The following is a 14,367-nucleotide window of genomic DNA, read 5'->3' on the forward strand; positions in this document are numbered from 1 at the left end:
CTATTTAGAAAGGTAACACGTAGTTCATCAGAATTCAAAACATAAAACTTAAATTACGTTTTAAATAGAACTAAAACTCTCTTAGAAATATATATAAGTAAAAATAGCCTTTTAGGTCAGGACCGGCAGGCAACCAAGCCGGAAGTCCAAGTTATTTAATATATATATATATACATATTACATATATTAAAGGTTCTTCTTGTCCCCAAGCCATCAATTAACTTTGCAAGAAGAGGAATCTTCTATGCAAGAATGCAATAAAGCTTCAAAAGAAAAGATGGCTACGCTCTGAGTAAGAAGAACCTTGACAAGGGGAGGGAAAATGCGATATTGGGACTCTGAGAGATTTTTCATCTCCTAATAAAATGGAAAGGGATATGACCGCAAAACTAGAGAAGCATGATCTTTATCTAATAAGCTAAAAATGAAACTCAAGTTCGTTTAGTTCCTTCCTTTTTTTTTCCCTTCTCAAAAAAAAAAAAAAAAAAAAAGGAACTAAACAAACTTGACATCATGTAAATTATGCAGGTAGTACAAGCAACAATAAAGGGAGGGAACAGATATGCAAGAATTTTTCAACAACATACCCAGTGAAATCTCACAAAGTGGGGTCTAGGCAGGGTAGAGTGTAGGAAGACGTTACCCTACCTTGGGATATGCAAGAATTCTTCATGAAGTGAAAAATATTAAGCTGGAACCTAAGGGGCTTAAATGATAAGAATTATGGAACTTCTACAAAGATGCCGATGTCAAAATGGAAGGCCAATTTCTATTGCTTACAAGAATAAAAAAATGGCTGGATGGTCAGCTATGGAATGATTATCATGTAGAACAAGAGAAATTGGAACTGTACAGAAATCCTAAAGGGCCATCACTTAATTTCACAGATTTCAGGTGGCAACTGACCAGTGTGTGCACCAAACAACAGAAAAGATAAAAGAAGTCTGGGAAGAGATAAGCAGCAGTATAAGGGTGTGCTTTTGGTGATAGAGGAGATTGTTTTCCCACATACCTCGATATGGATCCCTAGAGTACCAACAAAGGTGTGCTTCTTCACTTGGTTAGTAGCTACAAGGGGGGTGATCTTGACGGCGGAGAACTTAAGGAAGAAGAAGATTACTTGTGTTAGTTGGTGTTGTATGTGCAAAGAATCAGGGGAAGACGTAGATCAGCTACTTTTACATTGCCGTGTAGCATCTTCGCTATGGAGTTGATGGGACGGTTTGGTTTCGAGTAGGTAATACCGAGAACTATGAAAGAAACAGTGTCTAGCTGGGCTCGTAGAAGACGGAGGAGGAGATGCAGGGCATGTGAAGTTGCCCCTTTAGCATTGATGTGGACCATATGGAGTGAGAGGAACAAGAGAGCTTTTGATGAAATAGAGAAAGATATCGTACACTTGAGAAATAGCCTCTTTTCCCTTATTTCTTTTGGTGCACCCATGAGGTTACTTTTTGTATAAATGATTGGGCGACTTTCATAGAAAATCATGTATTCTTGTAGGATTTTCTACTTTTTGGTATACTTCTTGTATATGGGCTAGTTAATGCCCTTATTGTTAATAATATTCTTACTACATAAAAAAGGGTGTTTGGAATTGGCTCACGGGTGCTGTGCAGGAACTTCAATGTAACTAGATACAGTCATGTGAGAAACAATAACCAACATTGATCAGAGGGATGATTGATTTTTCAGATTTTATTGACGACTTAGAGCTGGTCGGCCCTCCTCTATGTGGAGGTAATTTTACATGGACAAGAGGAGATTCAAGGGGTGGCCTCAAGAATTGACAGTTTTTTGTTCTCAACAGCGAGATGAAAATTTCAAGTATTTAAAACAAACGCTACTTGCCAAAGTAATACCTGATCATAACCCTCTAATGTTACAGAGTTGACAAGGGCAAAACAGAAGATCATAATTCAACATGAAGGCTTTGTGAACAAGGTGGAAAAATATTGGGACAAATTTGAGGTGACAGATTTCATATTGGCCAGCAAAATGAAATTACTTCAAGGAAAATTGATAGGCTGGAACATACAAGTCTTTGGCAACATTGAGAGAAAAAATCAGAGGCACTGTACAAGTCAATGTTGCTGGACAAAGAAGCAGAAAAACAAAATTCTTTTCAACCACACACAGTTCAGAAGGCAGATTTAACTGTGAAAATTGATGAAACAGCAAAATGTGAGGAAATTTCATGGAAACAAAGATCTAGAACCCTTTGGTTGCAGCAACGGGATAGGAACACTAAATATTTACACAAGATGGCCAGTATACAGAGGAGATAATGTTAGACAAGGATGTCAAGGGATGCAAGAAGAACCAGACAAGGCGAACCAGAAAGTAAACAAATCCGACATTTTCAGATAAAATCAGGTTACAAGATGTTCTTCCAAAGTAGTAGGCAACATCACATATAGCCTTGGAAGTTGATATGGATAAACAAAGCCCTTACAAGGTTGAATGCTTCACATGGCAAGAGAGACATAGTTGACTCAAGTACTCAACTCAATTTATAAAGAGGAGTGTATCCTCTGTGAAGAAGTATGAAGATGCAAGGCACTTATGTACATACATCTCAAGTTTACAGCTCAGATTTTGTGCATGTTTCTGATTTTATTTGAACTAAAATGGTGCATGTTGGAAACTTGGAAACAACTGCTGCTGAGTTGGAAAAAGGTGGGACTTCAAATAGCTCCAGGACACTTTTGAACACTGTTACCAACAATTGTTTAGTGGATGGTTTGGAAAGAACGGAACAAAGATACAATGGCGAAAAAGAGAATATTTGTAATTTAAAATATAGATGTAAGAAAATGTACACGAAGTTGAGAGGATGATAAGTTTCCTAAATTCATTTCAACGAACCGAATTTTTATTTTTGTAACTGCACGACCTAAGCAACCGGCTGGCCTTCCGTGGAGCCTTCTAACACAGGATGTTTTGTGCACCGGGCTGGCCTTTTAAGCACCCCCATAGAGAAACTTGGTGGACTTCCACTTTTAAATTGCTCTTAACATGTCGTAATGTATTTAAGCTTATGTTCTTGTGTTTGAAGCAAATACACTAAAAGAGCACTAAAAAGGAAATGAAGCAGAGAGTAGTACCTATTATCAGTTGCATCGTTTTCAGAACATAAGTTTCTGCTGTGACCGTGATGAGCCTGTCCTGCAAACCCATACATAAACGAAGTTGACATCATCATATATTAAGTTATTGAAGGAGAATTAAATTAACAAAAGATCACAGCTGACATTCAAATGATCTAGAGACCAGGTCAATTTTGTGACAAAAACATGATCATACTGAAAACTAAATGTAGAAGAAATTAGATATATGTTACTTCTCTCTTATAGTGTTCACATGATTCAATATTCCACAGATAACTAAATATTTTGACAACTATGACGAAGCTACACATGGACACATGATCGTGAAAGCTCTATTATATCCATCTCATTAACTAAAGTAACCAGCAGAATAACACAGTGTTGAAGTATAACATAAGGCATGAGTCCCTTTCCTCAAATTCTTAAAACTACCAAGAAGAGTTTACACTTAAAGTAAGAATCCATAATCTAAAGAACCCAGTACTCTTGGATCATATATAAATCTCCAAAAATATATTCTTAAATAATTCGAATATGGTGTTGACCATTCACCCAGAGTATACCCTACATGACCCACTTCTGATTCAATTTCAGAAAATCACAAATATTTGTACTATATTGTTCAGGGATAGAAAATGATAATACCTGAAGATAACTAAAAAACACTGTACACGATATATCGGGACTTACGATCCATTTAGAATAGCAATGACAATTGTTATACCCCATTTTAACCCGGGTTGAAGCGGAGTACAACATATTGGAGATTCCTAAATTGCTTTGTTTTAAGGAGTCGCCACCTAATTGATTTTTACGGTGAATTAGGACACCTAATTATTAACTAAGGTAAATCTAATTAAACCTCCGTTAATAGTCTGCTTAACCAGTGTGATTCTAGGTAAGAGTTCTATATTATCCTAAAGGGAAGGGATTAGGCATCCTTTAGAATCCGTTAACTTACGGTTATCCGACCAAACTTAGGTTTAATTAATTAGATTGAATAAGATGCTTGCAGCTTAAAAAAAGGGCTAAGAAATGTTGCTAAGGTTTATAAAATATCAGGATGTTGTTTAAGATAAGATTTAAGTAAGAAAATATAATAATCTACATGAAAGGTTTTTAATGCTATTTAAAACTTACAGGAGTTGATATGGCTTTAAACAAAGATGCTGTGGAGAATGAGATTTGTGAAAAAATATAATAATTTATATAAAAAGGAAACTTCAAATGCCATTTAAAATAAATTTATAAATGTTGCTAACACTTTAAATAAGAAGGTTATTAAAAATAAGACTAATACTTTATATAAAAGGAAATCCTAGAATTCCATTTGAAGTAAAATTTATAATAATTACTAATAACTTTAAAAGGAGGTAGCATAATAAAATGAGATTTAAAAAATAGAATAATTTGACGTATAAGTAAAGAAGATGCGAGTTTATTGTAATGTTTAATAAATATTTAAATGAACCAAGCAATAAAGTGTTTAATTGACTTTAAGTTTTAAGAGTGTGAATAAAAAAAATATAAAAAAAAACTAATAGATGATTCATTAAATTTCCCCTTTTTATTTTTTTGTCTTTATCAACTATGCTTACTTAAGAATATACATGATTCATTAAAACTTGAAAAATTACTTCAATTGTGTCCAAATCTTGTTTGCATAATAATGATATTTTGAAACTAAGACAATGCGAAGGCGACTACTTTAATTAAAAGGCGGTGCACAGCCTTATGCGGAAAATTAGAAGGGCGGTGCATGGCCCAGACAATATATGAAAGTGATGCAAAGGGCGGTGCGCAGCCCATGCATCATATGAAAGACGGTGCACAGCCTTATGCAGAAATTACAAAGGGCGGTGCGCAGCCTTATGCGAAAATTTAAAAGGGCGGTGCATGGCCCAGGCAATATATGAAAGTGATGCAAAGGGCGGTGCGCAGCCCATGCATCATATGAAAGGCGGTGCACAACCATATGCAGAAATTACAAAGGGCGGCGCGCCGCCCCCTGCAAACATGAAAGGCGGTGCGCAGCCTTATGCGAAAATTTAAAAGGGCGGTGCATGGCCCAGGCAATATATGAAAGTGATGCAAAGGGCGGTGCGCAGCCCATGCATCATATGAAAGGCGGTGCACAGCCTTATGCAGAAATTACAAAGGGCGGCGCGCAGCCCCCTGCAAACATGAAAGGCGGTGCGCAGCCTTATGCGGAAATTTAAAAGGGCGGTGCATGGCCCATGCAATATATGAAAGCGATGCAAAGGGCGGTGCGCAGTGCATGCATCATATGAAAGCGGTGAGCAATGCAGGTGCAGTGCAATACGGCCGCGAGCATACGCAGGGGCATTTAAAAATAAATAAAGCAATGTATTCGAAGGCAATAGAAAATATTTGTGCGTTGATATATATTTAAAAAATAATTTGCAAGATTAGCTTATTGTGATAGCCAAAAGTTATTGATATTTGAAGGCATAATTGATAGAAGAACTCTCAAACCGTTCGACGCGCCATCCTTACAAGGCTGTACATGTTTTAGCTTCTGCAACTTGGAAACCTGCATCCAAAGAAAATTTTGTAAGTTTGGGGAGGGAGTTGATTCGCGTTGACTTTGAGAATCTGGCTCTTTGCGCTTTATGCCTCCAACTTCGTATGAACTTGTAACCTCCGCTCATTTTTAGTCTTGGCCGACTAGTAAACAGTCTAATTACAAACACATTATTTCGAAAAAAAAAAAAAAACAGTAAAATATATGTATGGTGGTAAATAATTTCTGCTGAATTCGGAACTGTGACACATTATGAAACAAAGCGAATGCCCCTTTTCTAAGTTTTCTTTTGCCCGACGACTCTGTTGAAACAATATTCTTCCAAGTCTCTCGATACTATCTTGCGGCGACGCCCTTTAAAAATTTGTCCCAGTTTCTGGTGCAAGGGATGTTGAGCTTTAAAGGTGGCGAGACCGAGCCTATATGGGCTGCCTACGTATCCCACTATAGGAATCAGGTCGAGCGTAGTTCAAGATTACAAGCAGAAATAAAATTGAGGTTTTGTAAGAAAGTGACCGAGACCCATGCGGGCCGCCTACGTATCCCCAATGGGAATCAGGTCAGGCGTAGTTCATAATTACAAACAAAGATGATATTAGAGGATTAAAATGATGTGACTGAGGCCTATGCGGGCCGCCTACGTATCCCTCATGGGAATCAGGTCGAGCGTAGTTCATAATTACAAGCAGAAATAAAATTGATGTGACCGAGGCCTATGCGGGCCGCCTACCTATCCGCCATGGGAATCAGGCCAAGCGTAGTTCATAAATTACAAGCGGAACTAACATTGGAATTTTGAAGTGATGTGACTGAGGCCTATGCGAGCCGCCTACGTATCCCCCATGGGAATCAGGTCAAGCGTAGTTCATAAATTACAAGCAAAAGGATATTGAGGGTTTAAAAATGATGTGACCGAGGCCTATGCGGGCCGCCTACGTATCCCCCATGGGAATCAAGCCAAGCGTAGTTCATAGATTACAAACGGAAATAAAATTGAAATCTTATCTTAAAGACCCAACCCGATATAGGTTTGTTACGCATCCCGCCACGGGAGAGTAATGCCATTACATGGAAGAATATTGCATACAAATAACAGAAGGCACTTAAATATAATATCTCTTGACGGCATCTGCATTGATAGCTTTCGGCCAAATTTCGCCATCCATTTCTGCTAAGACTAACACTCCTCCAGTCAATACTCGATGAACCATATAAGGTCCTTGCCAGTTAGGTGCAAATTTTCCTTTAGCTTCATCTTGACATAGGAATATGCGTTTCAATACCAATTGTCCCGTTTTGAATTGCCTCGGTCTTACCTTCTTGTTGAAAGCTTTGGCCATTCTGTTCTGATAAAGCTGCCCATGACAAACTGCATTCAATCTCTTTTCGTCAATGAGCATCAATTGTTCATATCGATTCTGTACCCACTTAGCGTCACTTAACTCAGCTTCTTGGATGATTCTCAAAGATGGTATTTCTACCTCAGCAGGTAACACCGCCTCTGTCCCATAGACCAAAAGATAAGGTGTTGCCCCCGTTGAAGTCCTCACAGTAGTGCTGTCACACCCCATTTTAACCTGGGTTAGAGCGGAGTACAACATATTGGAGATTCTTTGTTGCTTTTTTTTTAAAAGAGTCGCCACCTAATTGATTTTTACAGTGAATTAGGACACCTAATTATTAACTAAGATAAAGTTAAAACTAAACCTTTGTTAATGGTCTGCTTAACCAGTGTGATTCTAGGTAAGGGTTCTATATCATCCTAAAGGGAAGGGGTTAGGCATCCTTTAGAATCCGTTAAACACGGTTATCCGGCTAAACTTAGGTTAATCATTCAATGTTGGATATAGTATTTAAATTTTAAGAAAAAATAGCTTGTGCAGATGAGACTTGTAGAATATAACAATTTATGTCATCTTATAAAAAGGACTTCAAATAATAAGGTTGTTTAAAATGGAACTAGTAATTTGCACAAGAAGGGATTTTAGAATGCTATTTGAAATAAAAGTTTATAAATGTCGTTAAAGTTCTCAAAATAAAATACTAATAAAACCTATAGGAAAGAATATAATTTGTATAAAGGGAGACTTCGAATGCCATAAAATTTATAAATATTATTAAGCTTTAAATGGAAAGTGTTATTTAGAATGAAATTTGTAGAAAATATAATAATTCGCATAAAAAAATGTGAATGACATTTAAAAATAAACTTATAACTATTGCAAAGATTTTTAAATAATGATGCTATTTAAAATAAAATTCGCATGAAATGTGTAAGCAAAAGAAAACGCGAATTTGCGTTAAAACAAACTAAACGATGATGTATTGATCGACTTTTGCATTTTTGGAAGTTCAAAATGTTCTTTAATTTCTGTTTGCGTGTTAATGATGTTTCGAAATTCTCAAGATAAGAATATGTGAATCCTTTAATTTGGAACATATATATGGCCATGTCATTTATTTTGCAAATTGATCATTTTAAATAAAAAAACGTAAAGAGAAGGAAATGGTTTGTGAAATTAATTGTTAGTTCTTTCTTAAGTTAACTACCCATAGCTAAGATCAATCCGCTAATTCGTTTAAAGTTTATCTAAATCAGCAAGGATAAAATAAAACGTTGGTCACATAATACACAATCAAACGATAATGACAATAAAAAGAATGAATCAAATAGACCCAGCCATTTTGAGGCTGTTGGGCCTTGTTCACTGTTGGGCATCGGCCCAGCAGCCCTATTTCCGTTGGGCCGCTGCTGCTGCTGCTGCTGCTCTGGGTCACTGCTGGGCTTCAGCCCAGCAGCCTCCCCTTTTTTTTTTTTTTAACTGCTGTTGGGCTAACACGGAGAGGATATTTACGTCGGGCCTTGGCCCAAACCGAATGCGGAGTAGAACGAGTCCTCCGGACTCGTATGCGAGGTTCATGCGGAAAGAATGAAAGAAGGATTAGTATACGATCAATGGGTTAAACATAAAAAATATGAATTCAAACAACTTCATAAATTATGTATATATCGCATATACTTAAGGATAACCCATGCCTACACAGATTAGCCACCACACACATACAAATAGGCAATCCTCAAACATGGACAGAAACTCAAACAGCTGCACATCGTGTGTTTTAATCAACGTAAGGACAACTGCCAGTTTATATCTCAGTTTCGCTACTTACATAGGCAAACAAACAGAACTCACAGCATTTTATGTCATAAATAGGAAGATAGCAGGCAGTGATAGATAGTCCAGTCCAAACATTCATAATATAATTCAACGTATAGTCTAGCAAACATGTTATTTAGGCAGGTATTTCAAAGAATTAGTCTAGGACATATATACTTAAGATGGGCATTAATAGATTTGATAATTTCAAGTCGCAAAGGGCCAACAATCTCAGCAGAACTGAGCAGAATCACAGCTATGCATATAACAACAAGAAGTTAATGGCAAAGCGACAAATGGTCAGGATAAATTCAGAATCATCTTTTGGAATCTTTGCGTATATTAGATATAGGCAGGACCATGTTCAGGAATGATATGAAGGTAGTAAGTATGTTAGCTTACATGAGGGTCACAATAGAATGGATCTGGACTAAATCATGTTTATCAAAAAAAGATCCACAATTTGAGTTTCAGGCAAAGCAACAATCACAATATGGTGGAACAACACCTAAACTTCTTATTAGTAATATTATTAGTTCATAAGTTGCATCACTTAATGATTCATACACATTGATTTAGAAAGCACCAGTTAAACAGTTCCAGTTTTAGTTTCAGGAAAATGAACATTCACACAAAACTCAGACCAAACATTGCCACTGTAATCACATACTTACCATCTATCCAGAGAAGTGAATTTCTAAACACTGTTACCACATCAGCAACTATCCCCATAGACAAGATTCAAACCCCTTAGAGATTTGAGAGAGACTAGAGGATATGCAAATGATATAAGGGAATTGAATTAGCATGTGAATAGGCATGGGGAATACTGGTTTCACAAAGAAGGCAAACTATAGACTAGCAATGATAGTATAAAGGCATATAAGATTCCTGTTTAATTTAGGCAAGGACAAATACTCAAATCACAGGTATGGGTAAACCAGAAGGATACAGGAAATGTCATCACATATGGTCTTATTCAATGTATTTTGGATCTGTTTCATGCAAAGTGTCAAAGGAAGAAAATATTTCAGTTTTAGAGGGGACCTACTATCACCTGCAATTCCTCATGCAAATTCAAACAAAACAGATTTAATTTTCACATAAGGAAAAGGGACAGGGTCAACTGTGGACTCCCAAGTTCACCCACACAGATTAACACAAGTAAGAGAGGGGAGAAACATAATTAATTATTTCCAATTTACTTTAACACATGGAGGATCTGGAGATCAGATGAGACTGGTATCCTAATCCATTGGACTCTGGTTAATAAATGAACCAACAGGAGACTGATCTCTTACACTTAGAGTATGCTTTGCATTGACAGAAGATATTCAACAGGAAAAGTTCGAAGCTAGGCAAAGATTAAGGCTCAAGTACTTATGTAACCAGTTAAACTTCAGTTTAAATCCTTAACATGATCATGCTGAACTATTTAATGATGACAGAGACAAACTAAAACATAACAGGGGTGTTGCCAAGTCCAGAACAGCCTAAAGCTTGGCACTAACCTGATCATGCATTTTGGCAGCAAAGAAGGACTTACCAGATTACAGAATGACCTATACCACTAACTAATTATAGAGGAATTAGTCTCAAACAATATGTGTAGCAAGTATGCATACTGTTTCAGGATTAGACAGACACAATTCTTAAGATGAAATGGAAGTTCAAAGCCCAAGCATTCATGTAATCACCCCCAACATGTGATAACTCTTATACATCAGTAAAGCAGGTGTTTGGACATTTTAGACAATCAGATCCTCAAGAAAATAGATAGACATGGCTATATTCAGACACCAAGGACATACCAGGCCAACTCTGACTCTACTCAGTGTTCTGTGGAGAAAAAAGGCATATAAGGGTAAGCCAGACGACTCTGCAGAACCCTTTTATATGACCTAGACTAGCATTAATACATTCATGAATCACATAGAGACATCAAACTGAAACAACATTCAATGTTATATTGAACCACTGAGATCTCCAAATAAGCATACATGCTTGTATCAACAAGATTTATATGAAATTAATATGGGGTATAGTCATAAACCTAACCAGCATATGATATCACATAAAGACGTAGTCCAGTAAAACCACAGGTTAACTTAAGCAATTCAATTATTCTGTGATCAATCATCATTTGAGCAGACAAACCATGCTTAAGCTGCCATAAGCTAAATAACCTATGGCTAACCAAAAACAAGACATGAAATGAGCCACTGCAGCACAACTAAAAAGGGCAAGCACATACACATAATTAGCAGACTACAAACTAAAATATAAAACCAATCAAATTAGCAGACTACAAACTAAATATATACCATTTTACTAGATCGAATTCTCAGCGTGCAAACCAATGACATTCAGACTAAGCCGAATATCTTAAACTAAATAACAACAGCAACATCCGACAAGATTTCAACTAAGCCAAAACACAATAACGACTCATTTAATCACAATAACTAAGCTAACATCAAACCCAACCATATCAGCACACAAACATATCAAACTGAAATACGAGGAAGCAAATGGGATTTAACTGACCTTTTGCAGGTGCAGCGAAATGGGATTTTGAATCTTCGATCTACGCTCGAATTCGCAAGATACTAGGATCCCTTTTGAGTGCGATTTTCGTCTATAATGAAGTCGAACCTTTGTTTCTAAGGCTACGGCTCACTCAAACAGAAATGAAAACGGAACAAAGCAATTAAGATCCAAAAAAAAAGATGGATTCGATAGAAGTTCTATGGCTGAAAACTTCTTAGTTTTGGGGTTTCGATGTTTGAAAACTTCTTCTATCTAATTTTGGCTATCAAACAAAAGAAAAAAAAGCCCCCCCCCCCCCCTTCAACTCTGATTCCTCTTCCTCTTTATAGGTTTTTATTTTCGTCGTTTTGTACTGAAAAAAAGGGGAAGGAGGAGCGGGAGAGAGATAAAAGTGGGGGACAAGGGTGAGTGGGGAGCGGAGAAGAAGGAGGGAACAATGGAGAGTGGGAGCGGCGGCGAGAGGGAGAGACGAAGAAGGAGAAGGGGAAGGGGGGTGCGGCGGTGAAAGATGAAAAATGAAGGGGAAACCCTAAAAGGGTTTCCCTTATTTGGCTGAAGAGTGAATTGGACCCGGTCCATTTGTGGACCGGGTCAAATTTTAGACTGCGTATTAAAAGAACGGACTATTAAATTAAACATGGACTGATCTAAAAATTGAGATAAAAAGTATGGTCTAGTCCAAAAAAAATATTAGGAATTAATCGGACTTTGATTTGGGGTCCGGTAAGTCAATGTACGGACCGAGTGCAAGAAATAGTTTGGCTTCTAAATTTAAATAAGAGACACATTTTGATTAACGATGTACTAAGGGTGCCAGAATATCACCTGGTACGAAAAAAAATGTGTAATTGTAAAAGAAGATCCGGGTAAAAATTATATGATGTCGCAAATGACCGTGCTATAACATTTAATGACAAACGCTATCATTTAAATGTGCGAAATAAATGCGATGTGTGTGCGGAAGTTGGTAGAAACGTCGAGAAATGCAAGTTTCAATAATACTAAATAATAGTAGCAAATAAATAGCGGTAGTAATACTGCTAATAATGATAACAATAATGATAATGGTAATAATGATAATGCTGATGATAATGGTGATAAAAAATAATAATAGATATAATAATAATAGTACATAACAAATATTGATAATTAATAACAAATAACAATAAGAATAATGATAATAATTAATAATAATAATAAATATGGTAGTAATTAATAATAAAAAAAATGACAATTATTGATAATAACAAAAAAATGATAATAAATTAATAATAATAACAGTAATAGTGGTAATAATAAAATAATAATGATAATAATAATAAGAAATAATAATGATGATAATAATAATAATAAATAACAATTATTGATAAAACAATGATAACAATTAATAATAAAAAAATAACTATGATAATGATGATTAATAATTAATAACAAAAATAACGCTGATAATAATGATTAGTAATTAATAATAATAATAACAATAATAATAATAATAATAATAATAATGGAAATAACAAGAATAATAATAATTAATGATAATTAGTAATAAATGATAATTTAAGAATAATAATAATAATAATAATAATAATAATAATAATAATAATAATAATAATAATAATAATAATAATAATAACTGCAGTAGAATAAAAACGTGGGTGTTAATAAAAGACTAATAATTATAGTAAAAATTTAAATGCATATTTTTTAATTTCTCAAAATACCAGAAGTATAAATAGGTATTTCGGAGGAGAGGCGGGACAAAATTGGGTGTCAACAAGTGCGATACCCGAGAAGAGCTAACGGCAGTTTTTCGTGCCAATGCCTGTAATTATCGATCATCTTCCTCAGTATTCTCTTGATGTTTTTGTTGGCTGCTTCAACTGCTCCATTCATCTGAGGGCGATAAGGAGTGGAATTGCGATGAGTAATCTTAAATGTCTCGCAAATCTCCCGCATTAGATCACTGTTAAGATTAGCTCCATTATCTGTTATAATTGATTCTGGGACTCCGAATCGGCAAATAATGTTGCTCCGAACAAAATCTGCTACCACTTTCTTTGTTACCGACTTGTGCGAAGATGCTTCCACCCACTTTGTGAAATAATCAATGGCTACCAAAATGAACCTGTGTCCATTCGATGCGGCTGACTCGATAGGACCAATGACATCCATACCCCAAGCTGCGAAAGGCCACGGAGAACTCATAACATTCAATTCATTTGGCGGAACTCGAATCAAATCACCATGAACCTGACATCGGTGACATTTCTGCACAAAACGGATACAATCTGATTCCATAGTCATCCAGAAATAGCCTGCGCGGAGGATTTTCTTGGCTAGGGTAAAGCCATTCATATGAGGCCCACATGTACCGCCATGCATTTCTTCAATCAACCGGGCCGCTTCTTTAGCATCAACACATCTTAATAGCCCTAAATCCGGAGTCCTCCTATACAGGATTTCTCCACTTAGGAAGAAATGGTTTGCTAATCTCCGAAGTGTTTTCTTCTGAACACTGGTTATGCCTTCCGGATAGTCTCCTGTCTTACGATATTTCTTAATGTCGTAGTACCAAGGTTCTCCATCAGACTCCTCATCCACATAGAAACAATAAGCATGTTGATCGTGCACATTTACCTTGATAGGATCTATGCGATTCTTGTCCGGGTGCTGAATCATAGAAGACAAAGTGGCCAAAGCATCAGCGAATTCGTTCTGTGTCCTTGGAACGTGTTTGAAATCTACCTTGATGAATCTCTTACATAAATCTTTAACGCAATGCAAGTATGGAAGTATCTTCACATTCTTAGTGGTCCATTCACCTCGCACTTGATGAACCAGTAAGTCTGAATCGCCTATAACCAAAAGCTCTTGTATATTCATATCGACGGCCATTCTGAGGCCAAGAATACAAGCCTCATATTGTTGGTGCACAGAAACTTGAGCTTTGCTGAAATGGGGTAATGCTGGCCTGACTCTGAAATCAAAACTGCTCCAACGCCGA

General features: G+C 36.4%; 1 protein-coding gene across 4 annotated transcripts in view; it reads right to left on the minus strand.

Annotated features, from left to right (window-relative positions):
• The window catches only part of LOC132605679 (putative pentatricopeptide repeat-containing protein At1g12700, mitochondrial), a 96,470-nt gene that overhangs the window by 753 nt on the left and 81,350 nt on the right, over positions 1-14,367 (minus strand). For 3 of the 4 annotated variants that reach the window (XM_060318849.1, XM_060318851.1, XM_060318855.1), the window contains one exon: positions 3,108-3,168. In XM_060318849.1, coding sequence (XP_060174832.1) covers positions 3,108-3,168 — 61 coding nt within the window. Of the gene's footprint in view, positions 1-3,107; positions 3,169-14,367 lie in introns of those variants that run through there. The other variant, XR_009569401.1, reaches the window with a different exon arrangement.

The sequence above is a fragment of the Lycium barbarum genome, chromosome 8, assembly GCF_019175385.1.
Source record: "Lycium barbarum isolate Lr01 chromosome 8, ASM1917538v2, whole genome shotgun sequence".
NCBI classification, from domain to species: domain Eukaryota; kingdom Viridiplantae; phylum Streptophyta; class Magnoliopsida; order Solanales; family Solanaceae; genus Lycium; species Lycium barbarum.